The following is a 27,002-nucleotide window of genomic DNA, read 5'->3' as shown; positions in this document are numbered from 1 at the left end:
TGGTGATTTTTTTTCTCTTGAATTAATTCATTGAACCTGATCATGTTTTAAAGTAAAAAAAAAAATGAGTCTAGAAGAATCATTGTTTAATATTTTGGGACTTTCAAATAAAGAAACTTAAAAGCTAAGGGTCATCGGAAGCAGGGCCTCTGAACACTGGAGACAGGCAAGAGGCAGCCAGGATAAGAGCTGGGTACCAACAGGTAAACCACACCTCAGCAATGTTGGTTTGCCCTGAGTGGAGATGGTCATACAGCACTGCTTTCATATTTCTGGTTCTGATTCCCTGCTCTGTAGTTCTTGCCCTTGGTCCTCTCTACGTCATGGTTGGAGAGCTTCCCTGTACTAGATCCAGAGCAAAGATCTAGGGGATGGGGGATGGTAGTGATCTCCTAATTCTTTAAGATGCCAGAGCCCTACAGGGCTTATGGAATTATACAAGGTGGAAAGAAGTTACATGAATCTGGCACTCCTAGGTTAGATCTCAGAACCATTAAACACAATGGGACATTTCTAATTATCTGGCCCTGTGGACGTGGATGCTGGTTGCCTCTGGTCTTTGTTGAAAATGCGTATGCCTAAGGCAGGAGGAAACAGGAAGTTTTCAAGCCAAACTTGAGAACAAATCCCTTTGATTCCATGCCCTGCACACACACACACACACACACACACACACACACACACACACACACACACACACACTCCTACACATGCTCCAAGTTTTGACTCTGAGGAAGAAAGCTTCCATTGCTTGGAGATATTAATACTCTGGGTCCACCCTATATGATGACGTTTAGAGACAAAGGTTTTTAAAGCAGTTAACTAAGGCTGTGAGAATGCGGCCTTTATGATAAGATTTAAGCTCTTAGAAGGGAAGTAGAGCACCTACCTACACTTTCATTCCACCATGAGAAAACCTGGTGAGGAGAGGGCTATATTCCAGCCAAGATGAGTCTTCAACAGGCACCCAATTGCCTGGCTCTTGACCTTGAACTACTCCCGCTTCAGAACCCTGATCAATACATGTGTGTTGTGTAATTTCTGAGTCACCAGAATGTCTATGGGGATGCTACCATCCCCAAGCTGAGGAACACAGAAGTCCCAGCTGCCTGCCATGGGCCCATCTGCTATAAACTTAGGTACTAGTTTTATGTGCTTCAGTGTACTGTAAGCCAATGTGTAGGGAGGATATCTTCCTTATGGGGCTGGCTTTGTGCCTCCTTTCCTTGATTTACCAAACAATATCAGAAATTAACAATAAGCAAAGCATTCCTAAACTTCATGAGCTTTGACCTCTGTGTCATTGTACTATGTAGATCATCTTTTTTTTTTTTAATGGGATATAGCATCGCTTTCCATGCTGTATTAGTCATCGTTCACCATTATAAGGAAGTGCCTGACATAAGGTACACATGAAATTAAAAAAAAAAAAAGTCTGCTCCCAGCTCAGAAGGTTAAAGTTCTAGGTTGTGTGGCTCCATGACTTTCTCATCCACTCAACCACCATCCATCCATCCCTCCCCCCCCCCAACTTTTTCATGTGGAACTTTATGGGTCACTTACACAAACCAGAACACATGTGTTGGTCTCAATCAAGGTGGAATTCCCTGGGCAGTCAAAGTGCAGGTATAGCACTACTTTCTGGCACCCCAGAGAAATCTCAATGTTACTGAGAAGGAAAAATTGGATATAGCAGGCAAAGATATAGTTCAGCAAAGAGAACGTGTTTCACTTTGCCTGAGCAATTCCTACATCTAATTGGAGCGGGAAGGTGCGAGAACGGGTGAGGGAGACTCCTGTTTCTGACAGAAACAGGGCCGTTGCGATTGACCTCTTCCTCTAGCTGGCGTTGATTTCTAATTTAATTCTTCTTTCCCCTCACAACTTTCTTATTAGCATAGGGATGTTGTTATGGCCTGTGTTTGCATTTTTAAAAAAAAAAAAGCACTGAAATAATTTTCTCTATCGTGTATTGAATTTGCAATAGGGCTACTCCGAGATGATGACATGCCAAGGTTGTAAGCTCTGCAGGTGAAAAGAAATGCAAAGAGCATTTCATGAACTCTAAAGGTGCTTCCGAAAGGCTGAGTGAGGCCTGGCGCTTGCACTACAGCTTGCTGATAGGGATGGCTTCTATCAAGGGCATTGGGAACATTCCCAGCGCAGAGGGTCATAAGGCAGTTTCCGGAGTCCTCCATTTCTTTTCCTCTGCCTTAGAAGGTCACCCTCAAGAAATGTGCTAGATTGATTGATGTTGACAAGGGCTTGTTTGTGATAGAAATGAAAGTAATAAAGCTCAAAGATTGGGATCCCTTCTGGATGTCACACTTTAAGAGGAACACAGACAAATTGGAGCGTAAAGAGAGAGCAGGAGCTAGCATCGCATTAGAAGAAGAAAAGATGAAGGAAGGACAAGTGTCTGGTACCTGGAAGGGGAGACTCAAGGAAGAAGAGAAAGCTGTTTGCAATTTTTTCAAGCGACCACATGGAGAGAAATGGGCTTTATGTTGTTCTAGTAAGAAATTAGGATTGCTGGTAAGACAAGGAAGTAGCAAGTGTATGCTGTTTCTGCAGTGAAAGCTACCTGATCATGGCATGAACTGCTGTGTGAGCATCAGGCTTTTAGAAGAGGCTACAAAGACAGACCTGCTGGGTGCAGTCTGGTGGTGCTTGGCATAGAAGAGGCATAATTCTATTCACATTACTACATAAGCTACAGTTGTCTATGGTACCAAAGGCTGGACAAAGTCTAGAACTCCTCAGGATCAACTAAAAGGACAGCAACTAAGGCCAACAGTTCTAGGCAATGCCTGTTGGTAGGGTTGAAGAATGGAGTTGGAAAGACAAGACTTATAAAAAGGGATGACTTTCTCCATCATCTTTAATACATTGAAGATACACAATTGGCATTGATTGATTCGTGAAGAGCTGGTGCAGCAAAAATAATCTGAAGTTGAATTCTGGAAGGAGCCACCTTAGATGAGAGTTTTTACTCTATTCTCGAGTCTATGTTGGCATAATATTCTTATGGACTGTGTACAGTTTACCCTTGCTCAGTCAAAGGCTGATTTCTCTGCCCCACTATCTGGTTTCAATCTGGACATTGCATTGTGATGTTTATTCTAAGTATCTCCTGTCTCATTTATTCTCCTGTCAACACTTATTCTCTGTATTGCCAATAAAAGCCAGCTAGCCAATGGTGAACAATACCTTGGGACATCCTGTGACAGTGATGGGGGTGGGGGAGAAAGAGCAGAAAGGACAGAAGGGATGTACATGGAGAGGACCAGGAACCACCAGGAGGAATGAGCGAGACCTAGGATATGAGTAAAAAGCAAGCATAATATAGGAAATATAAATGGGAGGAAACTACACCAGCTCAGAGGTTTAGGAAGGAGTAACTATTGTACAGCAGTGTGCTTTAAGCTAATTAAATGGATCCTAGTCTTTCTATATGGTTATCTGGGTATAAATCTGGTTGAGGAGTAACCACTGACTTATACTAAAATTATAAATCAGTATAAAATATTAATAATCTTTCAACAAGTCTACCTTTTTTGTTTTTGTTTTTCAAGACAGGGATTCAAGACAGGTAGCTTTGTCTGTCCTGAAACTCATTCTGTAGATCAGATTAGCCATGAACTCACAGAGATCTGCCTGCCTGTGCCTCCTGAGTGCTTGAATTAAAAGCATGTGTCATCACCACCTGGCACCAGTCTACCTCTTGAAAGTCCCATATTCCTGCATCTACCTCAGAAAGGTGGTGTAAGAGATTTAATAGTAGAAGTGTTAGACCAACTCTGTTTCTATCATATCCCAAAGAAATAGTCCATAAGAAGGAACAACTTGTCAGATACTTTCAGTGGGAATATACGAATGTATGTAGTATGTATGTATGTATGTATGTATGTATGTATGTGTATATATGTATGTATATATGAGCTAGGAGAGATAAAGAGAGATAAACATAGATGGATGGATGGATAGACAGACATACATACAGAGCTCCATTAACTCTTCATTGCTTCCCTCCTTGTCCTGGTACTTACTGGAACATCTTCCTCTTGGGCCTCATTACTCCAGGACCCTCCAAGTGCATCCAGACATTTTGCAGCGTTTCTTTTAAAGGATTGGTGAACTCAACAGTCACAACCATATCAGAGCCAACCATGGGGGTACCTCGGACCTGTGAAACAAGTTAGATGACAACATAGCTCATCAGCCACAACACAGCACATCTGCTGCCATCTCCTTAGGCATTTTATTTTGTTGCTCAAGTTTTACAGTGAGGTTACTCCTTGGCAACTTGCCAGTGAGAGAAAGCGAGATTATTACTTTGACTGGAGAATACCTATTGAGGCAAAGATGTACTAATTACTACCACACTATTTTCTTCATTATAAAACTTCCTCTAATTAGAGCCAAGGTTAATAGCTGTGACCACTGGCTGCTCTCTGTCAGCAGGAGGCAGAAGTGTGTCCTGTGGAGCAACAGATTTCCAAAGTGAGGGCAGCCAAGAGAGTGGAACTCTGCTTCAGGAAAAACTCAACTTCCCTGCACAGGTCATGAGGGATTCTACAGGTGAAGGCGTGGGAAACAGTGCACAGGCCTGTGCTTTCTTGTCGCCATCTTAGAAAAACCCCTAGGCATAGTCTTTGTTGAGATTGAAGAAGAGGAACCTCTATGCTAAATCAGCCACAGGAGGTTGCATCTGCAGCCACAGCTGATTCCAGGGTAGAGGTTCAGAGAACACAAGACTATCAGTGTCCTTTTTACCCAGGACAATCCCCCAAACTATCAGGTATTTGGTAGAGCATTGTTTGAGGTAAAGCTAGATGCTGGTAATGGTGGTTACTTAGGCTACTGCCTTGGGTGACCCACTCATTCACTTTTCTCTATTTTCTCCATTTTTACTAGCCTTATTAATTACATAAAAACAACAGGCTTTGTTATGCCATATTTGAATATACATATACTGTTCTTTGGTCACATCCTCAGTTACCTCTCTTGCCATCTGTCTTTGGCTTGATGGTCACCTTCTTCTTCTTCTTCTTCTTCTTCTTCTTCTTCTTCTTCTTCTTCTTCTTCTTCTTCTTCTTTTTGTTCTTCTCAAATAATCTCCCTTCAATTTTAGGTTTGCTTGTGTTTTTTAAAATCTAGAGTCCTCATATGAATGAACACATGCAATATTTGTCTTTCTGAGTCTGTATTATTTCACTTAACATATTGCTCTCCATCTTCATCCATTCACTGAAAATTATATGTTTTTATGATAGAACAAAACCATTTTCTAGGGTATATACACATTATTTTCTTTATTTCCTAATCTGTTGATGGATATCTTGGCTGCTGACTCCATAGCTTTTGCTGTTGTTATGGCATTGTTTTGCTCATCTGACTCAAATTCCTTCAAGTATATACCCAGACTTTGGATAGCCATATGGTAATACTAATTTTAGGTTTCTGAGAAGCCTCCATATTGATTTTTGCAGTGGCTGCATCGGTATGTGTTTTTATCAATGGCGTGTAAGGGTTTCTTTTCCTCTTTATTCTCAGCATTTGTTGTTTGTTTCTTTGATGATAGCTACTCTAACTTGGGAAGATGGAATCATAATGCAGTTTAAAATTTACGATGTTTATTGAATTGATTCTTAGACAATTTTACACATGTATAATGTACACTCTAATTACCTTAACTCCATTTTCCTTACCCTCTTCTTTGATGTTACTTGAGCCTTAGAAGGATTGATATATTTGCATCTGATATTTATGGGTGAACATTCAACTGCAACTTATTCTTAGCACCTTGAACACTCCTCCATCTTTTTAATCACTATTGTTCATCACCCCCCAAAAAAGGCTCTCTGATTAAAGCTGGGGTAGCATTTGTGCTATATGGGATGCTAGGAGTAGAAAAAGGCATCAAGGTTTTACTCAGCTGTGAACCCTGTGGTGTTCCCAGGATGTGAACCCAGGCAAGATGTGTCCAGTGGTGCAATAGTGGTGCACAGCTGTTGTGGCAGTAACCAACTACTCTCTGCCTGGATCTGAAGCTCAACCCCTCTATTAGAGGTGATTCATATTTAGTACTGTATGGATCAAAAAATCAACTTAGACCCTATGAGTGACCTTAATACTTTTGTTAAGTTTAAGTGAATGGTGCCAAACTAGTTCTAAATACTTATAATCAATACAGTTTTGATTTTAATTTCTTTGATTGCTAAAGCTGTGTATATTTTATGTTGTAATTGTCCATTTATACTTCTTTTAGACTCAGTTTTGTCTCTAAAAAGGACTTATATTTGTATGGGATAATGTATAGAGAGTGATATTACTATTTCCTATTTTGTTGTTTACTAAGTCCCTCATACTTAGAAGACTTTTTAAAATACAAAATCAATATATTAGAAAATGATCAAGCAGCAATGAGTTTCCTTTGTCTGCTTAGAGACTAGAATGCCAAATAGATGGATCTGTATAAAACCAAGTTCACTTGAGAACAAGATGATGATGGTGGTGGTGGTGGTGGTGATGATGATAGTTTTATCCTAATAACAAATGTGTGGAAGGAGATGGTGCACAAAAATCAGATTGCAAGTTTCACTGAAACTACAGCTGAGGATTCTTAAAATATCAATGCCACTTTTAACTCAAATAACTATCCTATGCCCAGAAAATAGTAAGTTGGGAGATTTTTTTTAAGCGGCATTTACTTGTTGATTGAATTTTCTATGTAACAACCCGCCATTATTACATTTGTTTCTTTATCCAATGTGTGTTATTAGAAGATACATATGGATAGGAGACTTTTTTATGAACGGAGATTAAGAGGAAGAACATCGCCTGGAGAAGAGGACCCTTGCTTACCGACTTTACAGCTATGAATAAAATCTTATGGTTTTGCTTTTCTGGTTTGTGACTCAATTTATGTCTATGGGATTTAAATTCTATAAAAAAATAAAACTTTCCACCAATTTACCGTGTTTATATCATGTTCCTGTTTCCTAAGATATGTTTAGAGGCTCTAAGGGTGGGGCTGGCTAGTAATGATGGAGACAGCAGTGTGCACACCTAAATGTAAGGGCTGGGTGCCAGCAAGAGATCAGTACTTTAACCATGGGAGCTGAAAACTACAGAAGTCTCAGCCCACTCCATATCATGAGGCTAGAATCCCAGATGGCAGTGCCTGTAATTTGTTTATTTTGAGCACTCTGGCTCATTACTAAAGACCAGATCCATTGAAAAGCATGGTTCATGAGAGTTCTCACACAAGGACTGCACTTCCTTTAGCTCTAAGGCACACAGGAGCAATATGGCCATACTGTAATCATCTATTAAAGAAGAAAAAGCTTTCTGAAGCAGGATCATTGGTGTTGGCACTTTATTTCTTATGAAATTAAGTGATTAATAAGAAAATTTGAAGGTGCTGACCAGGATAAGATTCAAATTAAAGTATTTCTGTGAGAGAGCCTCAACTTAGAACTCAGGTCATGATGGCCAGTGATGTTGGATGCTACAGCAGCAGACTAGTGAGCAAACAACCAATGCTCCTTTGTTCTGATGTCCACAGGCTCACCAGGAGCAAGGGAACTTTTCAAAGAACCACACTGACAAAAATGAAAAGAAACAAGGTTGGATGAGGAGGAGATAGGCCCACGAATGAAAGCATGGGACCATGAGCTGTAAATTACTTTTGTAGCTTCTGGGTTGGTACAGTGTGAATGGATTAACCTGGTCTGAAGGCTGCAGCAAAAGCAATAGTCAACTAGAAGTCAGGGTTTCCCAACCTCAGCATCAGGGGCATTTTGGACTGGATGGATCTCAGCTGTAGGGGTTGTCTTGTGACAAGAAGGTGTTTAACAGCATCTCCAGCTTCTGTCCACTAGATACCAACAGCCAACAATGCCCCAGAAATGATGACAACTACAAATATCAAGAAATTGCCAAATATCCCTTGGGAAGCAAAGTACTTTCTTGTACCCATCTTCCACCCTTGAAAGCCATTACTACTGACATGTTGAAAAACTGAATCTTTAGCTTTCTTCCCAAGTGTTTTGACTTGGTCTATTTGAGTGTCTCATATGGTGTCCTCAGCTTAATATCCTAGTGTGTCATGTTGGGTGTGGTAGCGCATGCTTTTAGTCTCATTACTTGGGAGGCACAGGCAGGCGGATTGCTATGAATTCGAGGCCAGCCTGGTCTACAGAGTAAGTGTAAGAGAGCCAAGGCTACACAGAGAAACCCTGTATGAAAAAAAAATCTATTGTGTCTAGTTGAAATAACTTAAAACCCCCTCCAACTTAATTTTAAAAATAGTTTTCTCTAACTTAGAGAAGGCTACATTGCTTCCTTTGGTAAGAATGTTTGCTGTGATGACTCTAATTGGCTCCAGGAGAACCCTTTTGGTACATCTGCCTTCACCATGGTCATCACAAGGATGAATAGAAGCTTCTTAATAAATGAACCTAAATTGCCCCCAGCCTATACCTGATTGGTCCTGTCAGCAGTTAATCATAGCTCTAGAGTGCAGTCTTTCTTTGCCAAACTGTTGGCTACTGATGAATTTGTGGGGAAGAACAGCCATTGTTTTCAAATGTGTACATAAAGTGGCCCCAGCATACTCCAGTGCATAGTTCCAAACTGAGGGTCACAAAGGACCCTCTTGAAATAAATGAGCAACAAAGGGAAAGAGATGGACACTAATGTGGGAAAGGGACTTTAAGGAGGAGGAGCATTGACGGGAGTGGGGAGGAGATTAGAGAGGTTGGGGTGAGAGTGATCAGAATGTTTTATATGCTTGTATGAGGTTGTCACAGGAACGATTTCATTAATAACCACAGCAACAATTACTATAGTAATAATATGTACAAAGAAATAACACTTCCAGCTGCTGTTAACACTTTCTCTACACAAACATATTATCCAGTACCACATAAATGTATTTGCAGGCATTCCACTCTGAACCATGAAGGCTATTGGTTATTTTCTAGGATCCATGAGCCGCAGATTAAGAATCCTTTTATTGCTGCAGGACTATCTCCCAGGAAAATTCCTGTGTTGTGGGAAAAACGTAGTCTTTCAGGACACTGAGAACTGTGACAGGGGATGTTTCCTTATCTGAATTGCTGGAAACCAGAAGTTTAGATGGAAGCCTTGGAAATGTTTAGGATATTTGTATATACACTTTACTAGCTGACTGCCCCAAAATGTGAAATACTCTGAACTCTAGAACATGTTTACATTATAGGTTGGAGCGCAAACATTTTTGTATTTTGGAGTTTTGGGTTAGGAATGCCCAACACGCATTTGAAAGGCTTCCGGCTGTGTTTTGCCTTAGTGGAAAGGCATTAGATCAGAAAGCACAGAGCTGTCTTGGCTAACTCCATGTGTCACAGCCAATTAGTTTGCTTCTAGGTATTATCTCTGCAACTCGTGTCTGGGTTTGGCACATCAATGCTGTGTCTAGGAGTAGGCTTGGGAGAAGTGGTTGATGGAGGAGGACTTTATCCAGGCTGCTGTGGTCCTTTGCAATTAACAAAGGTTCGATATCTATTCTCTTATACTTGTTTCTTGCCCCAAACATTTCAATTTCCCATACCTGCATCTTGAGAGGATGCTGAATCACACAAACTGAAGCCAACCTAAGCACAATATTTAACTAGTTCAATATTCAACAGTCTTTCTTGGAAAATTTGAGTGGCTGTTTTCCTCTCATTTCTTAGAAAAGAATAGAACATTTTCTTGGTCTTTACTGACTTAGGAGATGTGTTGGTATCTGTGGAGTAGAGAGCAATGGCTATGGGGGGGGGGAAGAGTTTGTGTCGAATACTTTCTGTGTTCTGAACAGCTCATTTTTTTCATGCTGTGAAAACACTTCTATGCCAATATTGTTGTGTTTCTTTCCTTTTGCTGTCATAAAGCCTTAAAGGAAGACTTCAGGGTAAGGAGCAATATTGAGTTTGGAGAGGTGTGTTTATGACAGGGACTAGAGAAAAAAGCTCAGCATGTGCTGTTCTTAGAGGCGCCCCTGTTCTTACAGATAGTTCATGATCCTGGTGTTTTCACTTCCTTAGTGGTTTAAATGAGAAATATCTCCCAGCTTCCCATAGGGTCAGGCATTTGAACATTAGGTCAACAGTTTGTGGTGCTATTAAGGAGGTTTAGGAGGTGTAGTTTTGATGGTCAGTGTACATCACTAGGGTTGGGTTTTGAGATCTCATAGCCTCACCCTCATCTCCAGTTCAGCCTCCTCTTCCTATTTGTGGTTGAGCATGTGATCGCTCAGCTTTCTTCTCCCACTGCCATGCCTCAGTAGTGCCATATTTCCCCTCTATGAAGGACCCTTATGCCTCTGGATGTGTAAACTCAAAGAAACTCTTCCTTCTATAGATTGCCTTCGTCATGGTATTTTTTTTATTGCAATTAACAGTAAAGTAACCAATAAAACTATTTTATTTAAAATACCTATTAAAAAAACCAAATCATAAAAAACTCACATAATACATCTTTTCAAGGTAATTGTAGTCAGTAATACTGATGCACCGAGCTCTGCCCTTTATTCAAGTTCAGGAAGAGGAGCAGCAAACTCAGATTTTTTTGGCAAAAAAGAAAATCATTCTTTCTCTTCTCTCCCTGACCACCTCACCCACAGAGAAAATCCAAATGAAGGAAAAGTTTGAGGAAGAGGGAAAATGACTTAAGTTGGCAGTTTGATTCACACAATTTATTAGATTCACCTAACAGTCCTTATTTGAAGTGCTTTGAATCATGTCCTCCACGTATCACTGGAAATTGAATTTCTATTCTCCACCTCACCCATGGTCACTGCTGGAAATAAGGAGTTGCTTGTTTGTAAACTGCTCACCAGCTGCAGAGCCAGCACCTCTCTCCACTAACATGTAGCCTGTCATTGCTAAATGATGCCAACAGTTTCCCCAAGATCAAGTCCATGCTGACGAAGATGGTAGTCACTAGCCCAGGTGGCTATGCTAGACTTAAGTGAATTAAAAGGAAATGAACTTTGAAAAATTCCAACTTGGTGATTTGGGGGCCTCTGTGTTTTGGGGGCCTCAAGAGTCTCGTTGTGGCTAACACATACCATATTGACAGTGCGGATTTAAAAATCTCTGTCACTGCAGAAACTTGTATCAAGTCAGTTAGCCTATACAAGGATGCGAGGCAGATAGTGTGGGCTTACAGATGAGGAAATGGGGGCACAGAGAAGCTGTGTGACTTGCTTGAGTTCACACAATAAGGAGAATGAGACACGAATGCAAATGGTACTAGGTCGTTGCTTAACCATATCCTGCCCCACTCTGTTTAACAACAATAACAAAGCAGATGACTTACAATGGCTCTTACTTAGTAATTCGAGGACCCTAGCCATCATTTCCCTTACTTTGGCCTATTGAATCCTTGTAGTGCTCTGGGCATGGATATACACATTGTCATTATTACCTCTATTCTCTTGACATGAAAGTAAAACTTAAAAAGACAACTAGAGCTAGTAAATTGGAAGAGCAGACCCGGAAATAAATCTAGGTCTTTCTGACATAAAACATTTTCCTTGAAACACCACCCACACTGTGATCTCTGACAGATGAGATAAAAATAGCAACCCACCGAAGAATCATTTGCAGTGTTAGCTTTTCATGTTATCTCTAAGCCATCCTTTGAGGGCAATGGTTCTAAGTTGACCCCGAACTATATTTGAAAACACAGCTACCACCCACCTTTTTCTTTTTGACTTTACGAGGAAAGAATTCGATTCCTACACCAGAGTGAAATGTGACAAGGTGGCCTTGGGGCCTTGAGGTACATTACTGGATGATAATGGGATTTTCTATTTAGGACAAAGTTGGGGATATACTTAAAAAAAAAAAAAAAAGAGCTCCAGTAGCCTACATGTAATAGAATTACAGAGCAGGAAGATGTGTTGCTTATTCCAGATGTTTGCCTTGTGTGTCTATCATTTTGAAGATTTAGAGAACAGCAAACAGGAAGTGGATAGAGCAGCCTGCAGCTTGGGCATCACAGTTATACCTGATGCCTCCATTTCCTTCTTACATGAACAATATTACACAGCTGTCCAGAGAGGGAAGATGGAAATGCCCACATCAGAGCCTTGGAGCTCACATAGAGGCCGGAGTGTGCCCTCTCTCTTGACACAGTTTACTCTGTCTCACTGCACAGCTGTGATCCTCTCTGATCAACATCGTGAGTGGGTGTGAGTGGGTGTGAGCACAGAAAGCTGGGGCAGGAAACCCCTCATCTGGCATTCTCTGGGAGAAGACAACTTCAGAGAGGAGGTTCCCTTGACTTTAGACCATTCCTTTTGAAGGAGAGGGCTGAGATCTGGTGATCTGTCCAGAGTTACTATAGAGCATGGAGGAGAGAGAGAGAGAGAGAGAGAGAGAGAGAGAGAGAGAGAGAGAGAGAGAGAGAGAGAGAGAGAGAGAGAGAGAGAGAGAGATTTTATTGTAAACGTGGAGCATAATATAATATGGTTTGGATCTTAAATGTCTCCCAGAGGGCTTAAGCTACAAGTGTGAGAGGTTGTGGAGACATTAAGGATTAGGGTTTGTGGAACAAAATTATATTGTTGGGTGTATGTTCTTGAAGGAGATGCTAGGACCCTGGCCTTTCCCCCTCTTTCACCTCTTCCTGGATATCAAGTTTCTCTACCATATGGTCCCATCACTATGCAACATAAACAACTGACCATAGACTGATGCTCTGAAACTATGAGCCAGAGTCACCCTTTCCTTCTTTTAGTTGATGTGTACACACACACACACACACACACACACACACACACACACACACGTATATAGAGTATTTGTCACATTGAGAAAGTGGTCAGAGTTCCCAAGCCTTTAGCACAGAACGCAGGGATTAGAACATGGTCGTTGTTTTTGTGACATGGTATTAATGAAAAACTTGGAACATTTAGGCTCCTGTAGAGCAAACAGAAGCCTTGTCATCCCTTACCTAGTCACCATTAAATAGTCCAGCACACTGACTGCATCAAGTTGTTTCCCCAGTTTCAATTTGTCCTCTGAGACACATGTGTATAAGACAGGATGCTGGAGGAAAAGGTACCCCATAAGCCACCTTGGCATCTTCCCTGCCTCACTAGAGAGACGTGCAGAGTCAGAGTTCTAAGGTGGCCTGGAGACCTCAGCAAGAATCAGAGCACATAATGAAAGGCTCTAGTTGGAACATAACAGTATGATCTTATTGAGATAGATGACATGGGTTGAACTATGACATACCTTGGCCAGGTAGGGAAGGGTTCCCTTTTCATAGGGCATGAAGCTTTCTACCAGCCTATGTATGGGGCTCAGTGGATGGGTGGGCATGTCTCTCTTTCTGAGCCTGATGGACACAGTCTATGTGTGTGTAAGGGCTGGATGAGATGGGGCCTTCCCTAGATTTTTTTCAGGGGTCAGCAGGGACATTTCCTATGTGGCCTATTCTTGCCAGCCCCACTGTAGCTGTGAAGCTGCCTTTTTTTTTTTTCTTTTTTTAGCTGTGTGCCTTCTAGGTGGGAATGTGGGCCTGGTGGCCCAGGCACTGTGCTTGCATTGTTTCTGCAGGGTTGCTGCTGCTGCCCATCTGGAGCATTAGACTCACTCACTGTTGAGGACCAAGGAGCCCTGTTAGACTGCTGTTCCCCCACTGTGGGTCACAGCACTTCAGCAAACACGTGTGTAGTCTATAGACCAGCTTGATTCTGTCTGTGGTCCCTCTTCTCCAAAAGGCAGCTGCTCATTAACAATTAAAATGCTGGGGAGCTTTTCCCCCTGACTTAAAGCAGCTTTTGACAATCAACACATGGGAAGGCAGAGAAAAAGTCTGCTTTTAATAAAATATACTTTTCTCATCAAAATATTTTGATAGCACGGGAGTAGAGATGTATGCTCATTAAAGTTTAATGAGCATTTCCCCCTGCCGTTTCCCATATGAGGATCACACACCATGACGGTGACTCATGAGTGCTGGGTGCGGGGCATAGTTAAAAGGGAGAAAAATGAACTCAAACCCAGTCTCTATTGCCGTGGGATGAACGAAGCCAGAGATGTGCCCATTATGATGTAAGAACATGGCAGCTGGCCTAGGTGCTTTGGTGGATGGTATCTAAGATTCAGATGGGCAGATCCGTTATCATCCCAGGATAGATTTGCACTAAAAAGGGAGATGGGAGAGAACAGCTGGATTCCAGGCAGCTCCATTCCTAAGATCAAAGCGGAGACTCCCAGAAGGCAATGCTTTGGCACAAAGACTCTGTAGAGAAGAAGTGATTTTGCTACAGACGTTGCCATGGGTTTCCACCAAAGCCTTGTTGTCCATGGAGCAGTAGCAATGCTTCATCCTCACAGTCTAGACTCAACTCCACATGGTCCTATGTGCTTTTCTGAGGCTATCTTAGTCTTGCCTGGCTCCTAGCCTTTACCCTAAATAAAGCCACTTCTGTGGTCTAGTCTACCCGCCCCATACTTTCCTGTGCTTTTTTCCCCTCTAGTATCTATGCTAGTTTCTGTATACATCTCTGCTAGTTGAATGATAATCATTCATTGAAGATGGTCTATTCCTTTGGTTTTAATTCCTGATAATTCATTAAAGCTGCAATCTCTCCACTTTGCCACACATACGCCTTTCTGTTGATGCTGGCGCCACTTCTGCTTCCTATAAAAGTCTCAGTGTGAGAACAATGTGGCCCTGAGGTCTCACATGCACACCAAGAAAGACCTGGGAAAGAGGCCTCTGACTTTCCCTGGTCAGGTATAGTCATGAGGAGAAGCAACTACAGTAAGAACAAGTGGCACATATCAGGTGTTTATTGTGACATAGTCATCAGATATCCTTGGCCCAGGCAACACAAAGATCCTTTGACTTGAGAATTACCACTCTCACTCCACTGTGGAAACAGACTCTGGGAGCCTCAGTGACTTGGTAGTGTTAGGTGGGTGTCCTGTGGAGCAAACAGCTTTAAATTCTCTTAATTTGAGTGCAGGGTTCCTGTTTTGGTTACTGTGCTATGAAGCACTGACCTCTCTGAGCTTTTTCTGTGCAAAGGCTACAGTAATACCTCTCCCTCATGTAAGATGCTAAAGGGAATCACTGAAAAATCTAGCTCCTACTACCTCTAAGCTGCTCTCACCACCATCACCATGGTGGCCTCCTCTCTTCTCCTCTCTGCAGAATGAAGTTGGAAGGGCCTGTCCTCCTAACTCCCTTTCCCAGGTTCACCCTGTGCCTGTCATATCCACATACAGCATCTGTGAGAGGCTCAGCCTGCTGTGAGCCACCCCTGGTTCAGAGGGATGGACAAAATAGTCTAGCATTTTCCTAGCATTTGGTGACACATGTCTTAGGTAATTTTAGACCTATGGGTTTTGAACCATTGTGGGTTTTGTACTTTTAGTGTGTTTAGAGTTCCTGTTTTATGCCATTCCTGTGACCTAGTTCTTAGAAGTGCTCTCGCATGTAATGTTTCAACAGAATAGGCTTTTTTTAAAACCATCTTTCCAGCATCCCTACTTGCAACCCCCTTCCCTGCCGCTCTCAGCTCTCTCCATCACTTTCAGAGGATGACTGGCTTCTGAATAGAGCTATGTTTCATTTCCCATGTCTTGGGAGTCCCAGATGCCTGGTATACCACCCATAGTTTCTGGAATCAGGACCATTCACAGGTGGGTGAGACCTGAGTGTCATTAAGATGTACAGTGCCTCCCCTAGCACATCTCTTGTTCTGTTTGGATTTAGATTAACCTTGAGGTTAGTGGGTTAGTGCCAAAGGCTTATATGATGAAAATGCCTATACTTTTCCTAGATGGTGTTAGCACTGGGAAGAATCAGATCTTTCTTCTCTCTTACACTTCAGTCCCAGTCAATGGCCTTGACCCTGAATGAACATCCTCCAGAACCAGCTTCCCTGCTTCTGTAATGAAAGGTAGCCCAAACTAAACTGGATGAAGGCTGGCTCAAGTCCTGCCCTGGTCTGCTAACTTGTGGAATGAGACATCTCTGATTCTGCCTCGGGGACTTCAGTTGCTCTTAAAGAAGCCTAGAAGATAGCTTTTTAAAAACCCTTCTAATTAATAATACCTAAAAAGATCAAAGGTATCAGTTTCTTCCATATACACAGTTTATTATCAACGGTGCAATTAAATTCTATTTTGTGCTGTGGTCTGAGCACTTCACAACTCAGAAAGGCTTCTCCTGAGATCTTGGCAGGGACAAGCCATCACTTCATAATGAGGTGAATATGAGAGCTCTGTCTCTGGTGGGAAAAGCAGAGATCTGAGCATGGATATGGGCCCTACTTAACATCCCCCTGTGAGCAGCAAAAGATGCCTTTCCTGTGTGTCTGAGGGGGATCTGTAAGACCCCTGACTGTGGGAGAGCCAGTGTGACTCCTGCTACTGTTGGTCCTTGTGCCCGGAGCTACTGAATTCATGCTGTCATGGCAGGAAAGGACTTCTGAAGCAACCCAAGTGCCCGTTTTCTGATGTAGAATTTGTTTCGGATTCTACCTACAGAATTCTAATTCTCCCTCAGCCTATACATCCTCATTTGCATTCTGCCTTTCTTAAGGCCTGTTGTGCATCTATACAGAGTCAGACTTTGAGAAGAAGTGGAAGGAGTTATCCTCCGGTTCTGTAGCTGGACTGCTGGGGTTGGAGCGCTAGCTCTATCTCTTGATGGCAAGGCGATTTCATACAGGTTTTACAGCCTCGCTGTACTTCAGTTTTCCCAAGTCTAAAGTGGAAACGTTTGCACTGCTCATCTGGAGGGGTTATTGAGTGTTGAAACCTCAGTTATATATGTGATATACTTTGATAGCAGCAGCCAGAGCCTAGTCTGTAAGCAAGCAGAACAGCCATATTGAATGCCACACAATAGCCATTAGCTTTATTAAAAAAAATGATTTACAGTAAATGGCTCATAGGAAACAAGGTTCACCTCTCATTTCTACCCAGTGCCCGATCTCTGGGGTCATGTGGATTATGTGGTTACTTTAAGGGACTTCCTGTTAGCTGGATCCATGCTAATCACTCAGTCATTTAAAAGAAAAGTGCTCTTCAGACATTAGGGAGCTTCTCTAAGCCCACATCCAGATAGCATAAAATGCCACCTTCCAAGGTGGACACTGAATGCTTGGCTTCCTGCTTCCAGGGGAGAGGGGTGTCTTGGTAAGGCTGCCTACTGATAGCGCTGGAAGTTAGTCTATGCTGCCGAGAAGCAGCAGGTAAAGCAGGTGCTCCTGTCTTCCACCCTCATTCCTTCGACTTTCCCTCACCAAGCTACTGAGCAAACTGAGCAAACTGAGAAGAAATTTCCTGTTCTACCTGGACAACTAACTCTGTTCCCTCTGTACAACTAAAGCCATTAGCCAAGTGGGGAAAACAAGCTATGGTGACGGAAGCCAGAAAATTTGTCACCTTGGTGAGTGAGGAGGACTGTGAACAGGAAAAAGCAGGAAGGAGCTTTCTGGAGAACTAGGAATCCTCTATATTTTCATCTGGCTGGTGTTTGTGATGGCGTATTTATATTCAGCTATTGCGGTCCAGCTGTAGACTTCAGCTTGCACATCCTAATGTATACAGTCACACCTCAGTGAGTAGCATCACTGTCCAGAATGCAGATGGGACAATGTAGGTAGTTTGCAAGGCTGACCCACTTTATTCTGAAGACACAGAGAGTTCTGAGTCTCTGTCTCCATTACACAGCTTTATCTTCCTCCACAAGTGTGTTTATACCACAGGCTATATTTATATCTGCAGTCACATCTATATATTTAAATAAGGAGAGAAGAGGAGTGTTCCATGCATGCGGCTATATATAGAGTGGCTTGCTTTCAAAGAACAGGAGGATCCTAGCTCCATTATGTTTTTTGGAACCTCTCTCTCTCTCTCTCTCTCTCTCTCTCTCTCACACACACACACACACACACACACACACACACACAGCGAGAGAGAGAGAGAGAGAGAGAGAGAGAGAGAGAGAGAGAGAGAGAGAGAGAGAGAGAGAGAGAGCCTGGATACCCAACTATGTACATTGTCCTTCTTTCTTGTCTGAAATGAGATGCTCACTGACCTTGATGATGACCTTGGGAATAGTCAGGACTATGGACTTCTGCTTGGCCAAGACATCCCTGGTCTCATTGATGCGTGCTGTGACGAAGAAGTGCAGGAGGCCCTGCTCCAGAAGGTGGCTCATGTACTCGCCTGCTCTGACCAGCACCTCCTTTTTCTTGGCTAGAGGGAGGAAAAGCCAACAGGCCATCGTCAAGACTTGGATGAGATGGGATCTGGTTTATTTGATCCCCCCCCCCCCCGTCCTCCCCACATTAGCAGACAAGTCACCAAGAACACAGCAAAAGTCAGATACAAAGAGCCAATTAAATATGAGCCCTCCTGACTCTTGCTTGAAGAAAGAATACACTGGAAATGTAATATTCAGTGAGGTCTTACTGGAGAATAGAGTTGTCAAAGCATTGCTTTTGATGCTGTAAAATTGAATGCCTAAGCAGAGATATTAACAGTGGAGCCTGGGAGCTTCAACCATGGTTACTTTGACTTGGGCCAAGGCAATCCCAAGTTGGCAGAAAGGGAGCATGGAAGAATACGGACACCAACGGCCTCTCTTCTCTTTGTGACTGGGGAGACCTGTGTGTGCAAACACTATTTATTGCTAGCTTTCAGTGCTGAGAATAAGCCCTGCAGGATGGCATGGAGGATGAGGTATGGCCTCACTTCCCTTCCAATCTCCAAGGGGGCTGAGGATGCACAGTTGTATCTGTGCCCTGGGTCCACTTGCTCTGTGGATCCATTTCCTATAGCCAAGGATTCTAGAGCCCCAAAGGGCAGGTCTGTAGGCCAAGCCAGGTTATCTGTATCATTAAAGACAGTGCATTTTGCCCCATGGTGTTTTCCAGGCATAGTAACAGTGGTTTTCTTCTGGCTTTTCTCGGAGGAAAGAGTTTGACTAGTAGGTTTCCTTAGGACAGTAGAATTTGTGCATCTTCTTTGTGCCTGTCTTTGCAGTGACTCTTATTGCCACTTATGGTCTCCGCCTCAGGGATCGCTTCTGCTTGGAGGTAGACCATTCTCTCAATCACAGCACTGAAGAAATGGGCCCGTGTACCAGAGCCCCAGAGAACAGTACTCCTGAAATAGTCCGTTATATAAGTGCCGTGTTTTGCCACCGCACAAGAAATTGTTCTAGATAAAGTTTATTAAACGTGGCAAGAGAAGGAGGAATAGATTTTTTTTCACTGTGTGAGTGGTGGAGATGAGAGCCTGCCAACATCATTTACAGTGTCTGGGGAAAACCGAGGGAGACACAGGCTGGAGCTGCCTCATCTTTTCCAAAAAGCAAGGAAAACTAAATATAGCCAAGTGACAATGATAGCACCTTTGAAGGTACTGGGTGGTTTAAGTTATTCAAATCTCCCAAGCTGACTCGAGCCCACGCATTCCCTTTAATCGCCAATCAGAAAAGTCTGCCTCCCATTTCTACTTAGGAAACTTTGTTTGCAATAGAAGCACCCAAGAACGCTTGATTAAGGCCAGAGGTATGCAAAAGACCAAGATTTACTTCAGATTGCAACAAGCATTTCATTGCATGTAATTGATGCCACATACCTGCATTAATTAGTAAATTAGGAAGAGGATAATGAGGTTCTAATCCCCTTGAAGTTATCTGGGACAGGGCTCGGATGGTCTATGTGGTGGAGCTGTATTAAAATCGACTTGGACTTAGGTTTGGTCCCTACATGAGTGACTTGGTGGGGTAATCGATTGCATCATTCTAGGTCATTAGCTCATGTAAACTCATGCCACCCCCCCCCCCCTTTTAATTTTTAAGGAGGAAAGGTTTATTGTGACCTATGATATGAGGGCATATAGTCCATCATCGTGGGGAGGGTCTGGGAGCGGGAGCATGAGTCTGGAGTGGCTAGGCATGTTGCTTCTACAGATAGGAATGGCTTAAGTCCATCCTTTAACTGGGTTAAGGAGCAAAGGAGGACAATGGACTGAGTGCCGGTTGGAGCCATCTCACCAGCCCCAGTATAATCTTTCAAGTTTGTACTAGGGCTGACATTCATTGTATGATTTAAGCCCATCGTTTTCCATTGGTTGCTTTAGTTCTTATTTGAGTCTGTGTTTTTTTTTTTTTTTGTGGTACCACATTACAGAGGCTTGGAAACTTATAAGGAAAGTGAGTTTAGTGGTCTTATAATATTGGTGGTTGGAACATCTAAATAGCACTGTGCTAGCATAACCGAAAGTGAGCTGGCCATGTGAGTACAGGGCCAGGCTCGCAAAACAGCCTTGCTTTATTATTATAAGCTGCTCTCCCAGGAACTGACTCACTCCACAGACCAGAACCGACGCCTTCTAAGGCTAATTAGGTGCACCTATCCTAATTATCTTTCACAAGGCTCTGCTTCTTAAAGGCTCCATCTTCTCCTATCACCAGTCATCACACTGAGGACCAATCCATAACAAGAATGGTTCTTCCTCCTTCTTTGTGTCTCATTGAGAACACTAGATATCCTATAATACCAGTGAGATTCTTCCAGGTAGAATACCCTCTGTCAGATCCCTGCTCAACTCCACCCTATTAGATAGAATTTTTTATTTTGGCTTGTGATACATGAAGGGCCAGCATGCCTCTCCCTCTTAGTCCACTTTGAATTTGCCTGTTACGCGCATATAAGCAGATGATGCTCTTGCTAACTGGCTTGGTTGTTTATCATCTGGTTCATCTACATGACCAGAAACTCTGCAAAGATCTGCACTCCCTTGCATCCAGCACATGCTAGAACCTGGATGCTCCAGTTTGCTTTCTGTTGCTGTGTTTAAAACACCACAGCCAATACTAATTTTAGGAGGAAAAGGATGGTTGGCTACAGAGGAGAGAAGACAGGACAGGAGCTCAAGGTAGGTCCCTGGAGTCAGACTCTGAAGCAGAGCCCTGGAGGAGTGCTGCTTACTGGCTTGCTTCCTCTGCTTGTATGCCAGCTTTCTTAGGACTATCAATCCATGGGTGGCATCACCCACAGTGGGTTGGGCCCTCCTACATCAATTAGCAACCAAGAAAATGCCCCACAGACATGGTTGTAGGCCAAACTGATGTAACAGTGCATCCACTGAGGTTCTCTCTTCTCAGCTATGTCAATGTGACAACCAAGGTTAGCCTCAGAGGGAATGGTTAAAATATCCAGCAGTATGGCTCCCATATACAAACGACACATCCCTACAGGTGATATGTTCTCACTTTATGTTCAAAAATGTCTAATTCTCAGACTCAGTGTGCCTGCCTCTTCTGAGTAAGTATGTGAGCCATTTCCTTTTCAGTCCTTCATGCTGACATTGTGAGTGCGAGTGTGTGTGTGTGCGGGCACGCTCTAGTTTCTGAAGAAAATGCCATGGTGATGTCTGGAGTATTCGCTACATCAGTGATGCTAGAAATTCCTCCTTCAATTTGCTTTTCTCAGAATCTGAATTTTCAGGCCTAGTTTTCCTTTATCTCTCGGAACACAACTCTGGAGGACCTGGGGCTTAGACAGCCATAGCATCTAGGGAGCTCAGGAGCAACAGAAGTGTGTGATTGGCTCCTTGGCGGGGGTGGGTGGGGGTGGGGGTGGGGGTGAAGGGGTGAGGCCTGCTTGCTTGTCTCTGCTTTAGGAACAGTATTGTTCCTGTATCCCTTTCTTCTCTTTTTCAGTACCACGTGTCTGGTCCAGACACACAATGCCACAAACTGTCAAGCACTTTTCAGTTTTCTCGGACTCAGCTCTCTGCCTACAGTTTTCCCTGTTGATTCTGTGTGCCCAACTTAGGGCTGAATACAGAATCCACCTAATACCACCCACCACCCACACTCACAACCCCGGAAAAATGAGGCTGTTCAAATTGCAATCCCCAATGCATGCCCGAGCATAGCAATCCTGCCCTGACTCAAATATCCTAAATTCTCATAGTGATGAAACGGCTCAGACAAATTATGGGAGGCTCGGAAAATGAACAGGAAAGAGACAGGATGGCTTTGCCCAGGCCCGGGGATAGCATCTTGTATATTCCAGGATTCCTTCTCAATGGTCATCCCTGAATCAGCTGATCAGCTATAAGAAACAGCTTTGGAGGAAGAAGCTCAGTGGATAAAGCCCTTGCCACACAGCATAAGACCCAGTCTAGATCTCCAACACCCACGATAGAGTTGGGCATGCATGGCGACCACCTGTAACTTTAGGCAGAGATGGGATCCTGGATACAAGCCCGGCACTTAATCTAGGCAGAGTTGGTGAGCTACAGGTTCAGTGGGAGACTCTGCCTTAATATATAAGGTATAATGGAATCACAGAAGATGCCCTAGGTTGATATAGCCTATATGGCAAGTTTAGATCTCAAATACAGATTCTGTTTAAGGAGGCCTGGTGGGGCCCAATGCTTGTGATGCTGGTGCTGTGCGTTCATAGACCGCACTTTAAGTGTCAGAGGTGAGTTTCCATTTAATTCTCCAACCCATGGCCCTCTAGGCTTACAAGATTTCAGCGTTCATTTCTTTTCCTAAGACACAAAGATAAGCAGGTTGGGTGTTTCTTAGAACTCCCCTTCAGCATGGCACCCAATAGTGGGATCTGGTGAGAACTGCAGCCCTGACAGTGCTGACAGTGAAACAAAGAACCAGGCAAGAAGGCCTGGAGAGACCCATATATTTGTTAGCTTACAGGAGAAGGGATCCAGTGTCTCTTCAAATGCTTCATTCTTGAATTCTTTCTTGGCAACCCCAGTGTAAAAGGTGATATTGCCTGAAAGATAGGCCAAGACAGTGTAGAGATTGGAGCTATTGTTCTGGAAGGTGATGGTGACCTTGAAGTCCTTTCCAAGCACAGCGTTTTCCACTTCGAAGTTCATGTCCACATCAGACCTTGATTTGATGACACCTTCAGTGTTGAGGTTCTTTTTGGCTCCGTACATCAGGGCAGTTTCAAGGGCTAGTCTCTCTTCTTCTTGACCTAAGGGAGATCCACAGATAATGACGGTGAAAGGGAAATACTCTCCAATGAGAAGACACTGACTTAAAAATCACTCTGTGCCACCTTGGTTGATTGATGGCATCTGAAAGCTTGTCAGCCCCTTTGGGAGGTAAGTGTACACACTGTCCGTGTGTTAGGTTCTGCAAAACCAAGTTCCTCAATGGACAGTGACCACCAGGCTGGCAGGATACCTGGTGTCTGGGCAGGTTATAGCTGTCATGAAGACTACTAAGGGGTTTTCACCAGTGGTCCAGTCTCTTGGTCCATTATTTCTGGGCTTGGCAGGTACCAATTTGCTTCATCCCTGAGTCCTAGCCATTAAGTTAAAATTTAGGGTTCTCTCAAAGATTTAGGAGAGAGTGGTCATTTGCTATGTTACCTTCGGCCATGATGTTTTCCCCAGGCCATGCACTTCCCTGTTTGAGTACACTCAAACAGGATGTGCCCCCTTCAATTTTCCTCCTATTTAATTTCTTCTATTTTCTCTTTCTTGAGATAACTTTGGGGCTAGTAGGGCTCCTTCTATGCCCTTCTATTCCTCCTACAGTGCCCACCAGCCCCAAAGTACAACGCTTCTAAGCACTAGGCTCTGGTCAGCTGTTAAGCTCCCCCCTGCTCAAGGACTCCTGGGTCAGACCTCTGGCGGAAGCCTCATTCAACCTGTTGAAGGCCTACAGCTTTCCAGAGCTCACAAAACATGCTGAACCCTACGGCCTTGCTACCTCAAGTCCTCCCAGTCACTTCTGACTGCGCAGAGTTTTGAGGCACTGCTGTCAGAATGCCTCTTGGCCCTAATACAGTCTAGAGTATAGATACTGTTTGAGCAAAATGTCTTCTGGTGAGTTTCTAGAGGCTTAGTGGTGGGGATCGGGAGGCAAGAGAGGGAAAGAATCTGCTCCAGGGATAAAAAGGGAGAGAAAGTGGAGAAGGAAAAGGAGGAAGAGGAGGCAAGCATGGTTGTATGCATTTGTAATCTTTGCACTTGGGAGCCTGAGGCAGGAAGGTAGTTTAGGGATAGCTTGAGCTACCTAGTAAAATCCTGCCTCACAAACCAAAAGCTGGGGATACAGCTCAGTAGAAGAACACTCATCTAGCACAAACAAGGGACTGACTGAATTCTGTACCCAGCTCTTCACATGAGCATGCGTGCACATGCACCGTGCCCCCCCACACATGTGAGCATGAGCAAGACACAGAGAGAGACAGAAAGAAAGGTAGAGACACAGAGACAGAAAATAACAACACAGAAAGAGAGTGAAGAGCAGGGACAGAGACACAGAGAAAGAAAGAACTAGCACGAGCAAGTAAGGAACCAAGAAACAGAAACATAAATGTAGCTTCAGATGTGTGCTCAGACCCTGACTCCCTGGCATACTGCAGACTAACAGTAATTGCAAGGTTTGGATGAAGTACTTGGCTACAGGGGCAGGCTGTTGGAAGTACAGAGGATGGGTGGCCTTTCTTTTTTCTATCCTAAGTATCTCTGTATGTAGCTTTTTTCACATTGGAGGACAGAGATGAAGAGATGGAGGTAAATTCTTCTGCTTATGAAGACCAGGTATCAGTACAGCTGGTGGGGAAAAAATCACTTTAAGATAAGAATGCTGGCATTTCTAATAATGCTAATTTAAAGATGTTATCTTCTACCATACCAAAAATTAAGTCAGAAAATAATAACTGAATTCAATGATGGGGAGGAGGCCAATAGATGTTATTAGCTATCACTAAATGCTAATTACATGGCAGGCCGTGGGATATGTGCTTCCTTGCAATAGCTCTGCTAAGCCTCATAACAACCACAAGCTAGGCGCTATGACAAACAGCACCAGCAGCATAAGGGCACATGTGTCAAAGGGCTGTTAGCTGGATCAGAGGTAATTGGGGTGTAATAAGTGAAAACTACTCTGGGAGGGCAGAACAAAACACTAACAGCTGTTGTATACAGTGTGTGTGTGTGTGTGTGTGTGTGTGTGTGTGTGTGTGTGTGTGTGTTTGCTATAAACTTCTTTGTCAAGACTGAAAGAACGTGCCAGAAACAATAGGCCTAGAACCAGAATTGGCTCAAACATATGTTTATAGAGCTACCAGAGGAAGACAGGAAGGGAAGGAAGGAGGGGAGCCCAGCTGTGAAAGTTCAGTAAACTACTTTAGCAGCGAGCAACTGGCAAACAGCTCCTCCGTCCTCCATGAGAAGGAGGGCATCAACAATTATCACTTTGGATGAGGACCAAGTATGCATTTAGACAAAGCACAGGAAGTCCATGGCTGCCTCGGGAGATAGGAACTGAGCTGGCCTAGGCATGAGAAGAGGCAAAGCAGGGCTTGTGTTCTGAGCAACATGAGAGGCTGCCCTGATGGTCCAACCTTGATCAACTTCCTGTCCCATGGGCAGGGCAGCTGCAGGCTGGCAGAGGCCATTCCAGGGAGGAGAGAATGGCAAGGTTTTGTCAGGGCCCAAGAGAGTTGTCCCTGCTTTCCTGTAGCGATGATGTGGCACTGGTAAGAAGTTATCTAGAGCCAGGCTCTGCTTCTGAATCGCCTCTATGTTCTGCAGTAGCAAGGTCTAATCACCTTCCTGCCAAGTAGGGTGTTAACTAGTTCTTTCATGTTGGATAAAGCATCCTCTCGTTGTTCTGGTCACAGTCATAACACCTTCTCCTCTAAGGTTCTCATTACTCTGTGAATGCAGCCCCAGACCCCAGACCCCAGACCTCAGATCCCAGACCCCAGACTCCAGACCCCACCAACATGTTTCTGATTTACTTTCCTTTTCCTCCCCTAGCGCACTATTTGCCCTGTGCAGCATCACTTCCCCTGCTGGGACACAGACTCCAGGAGGGCAGGGATTCTGTCTGTCTTGTCTACCTCCATATCACTAGGTCAGGGTCCTGGCACGCACTGAGGATCTACAAGAGGGAGGTTTGCAGATACATGCTTCTTTCAGCAGGAGGCAGAACTTTGGTCTCTACACCAGCTGCTGTAGACTGTCCTCAGCTTAGCCAAGCTGTGAGAGTACAGCTCTGTGGACATCCCTTGGGTTATCTCACAACCCTGGAGTCCTGGACACTGACATTGTGCTAAGCACTATTAAGAAAGAGTCTTTCACTCATGGGTACAGAGGGATAAGTGAAGAGCAGTCACTGTGTAGATTTGTATGTCAGAGATGCTGGGACAGACATTGCCATATGGAACCTGGAGACACAAGACATGAGACACCCTTAGCTTGCCTGTGTGGCATAAGAGTCTTCTTTTTAGCACAGTGGGAAAAGACAAGGAAGCATGCAAGAGCTTGGCTTTTTGGGGGAAGACAAAAATATAGTTTGAAATACTCCAAGCACTACAGTAGCAATGGCCACATTACTACTTGAAGGGGAAATTAGTTCTTATTTGACCCAGGCTCTGTGTTAAAGTTTTCTACACAGGGTATTGTTTCATTCTCAGAGCATGGCTATGGAACCAGAGAAAAGAGGTGTACTTGAGGGCTGTTGCAGATGAGGCAAATAGAGGATTTGCTACCTAATTCTCTACCTAAATTTGCATGCATAGTGGCTGTCTTCATTGGGCTAGGAAGTGAAGCATGAATGGACAGGATGGGGTGCGAGGGGCGGGAGTAGAATTTGACAAGGTTTGATTTTAAGTTTCTGTGGCATATTCACATAAGACCTGGGTTGAGTTGCATTCCTGGGAGTGATCATTACACCCATGAGAGTCAACCACAGCTATCCAGAAAGAACATAAATTTGGTAGACATGGACCCCCAAAGGGCAGCCAGAATCAGGGGGCATTTGAAGGGGAGTGGAGAAAGGCAAGCCTAGCATTGCAGGACACAGTACACACAGCAGGGGTTAGGTGTGGTGGAACCATAAGAGAGTTCTGTTATAGAAACAAGAGACAGATGTTAAGAAAGGGGGCGAATATCATCAGGAATTTAGTCAGGTAAGCAGGGTGG

General features: G+C 43.6%; 1 protein-coding gene across 1 annotated transcript in view; it reads right to left on the bottom strand.

Annotated features, from left to right (window-relative positions):
- F13A1 (coagulation factor XIII A chain) overlaps positions 1–27,002 on the bottom strand; it is a 159,839-nt gene that overhangs the window by 5,803 nt on the left and 127,034 nt on the right. Inside the window, exons 12-14 of the mRNA XM_084796409.1 lie at positions 22,745–23,032; positions 18,103–18,263; positions 4,050–4,186 (exon numbers count right to left, since the gene is read on the bottom strand). Coding sequence (XP_084652535.1) covers positions 4,050–4,186; positions 18,103–18,263; positions 22,745–23,032 — 586 coding nt within the window. The remainder of the gene's footprint in view (positions 1–4,049; positions 4,187–18,102; positions 18,264–22,744; positions 23,033–27,002) is intronic.

Source organism: Acomys minous, assembly GCF_964271855.1.
Source record: "Acomys minous genome assembly, chromosome: 9".
Taxonomy (NCBI): domain Eukaryota; kingdom Metazoa; phylum Chordata; class Mammalia; order Rodentia; family Muridae; genus Acomys; species Acomys minous.
Note: the sequence above shows the minus strand (reverse complement) of the source record. Positions and strands in the feature narration are given on the sequence as shown.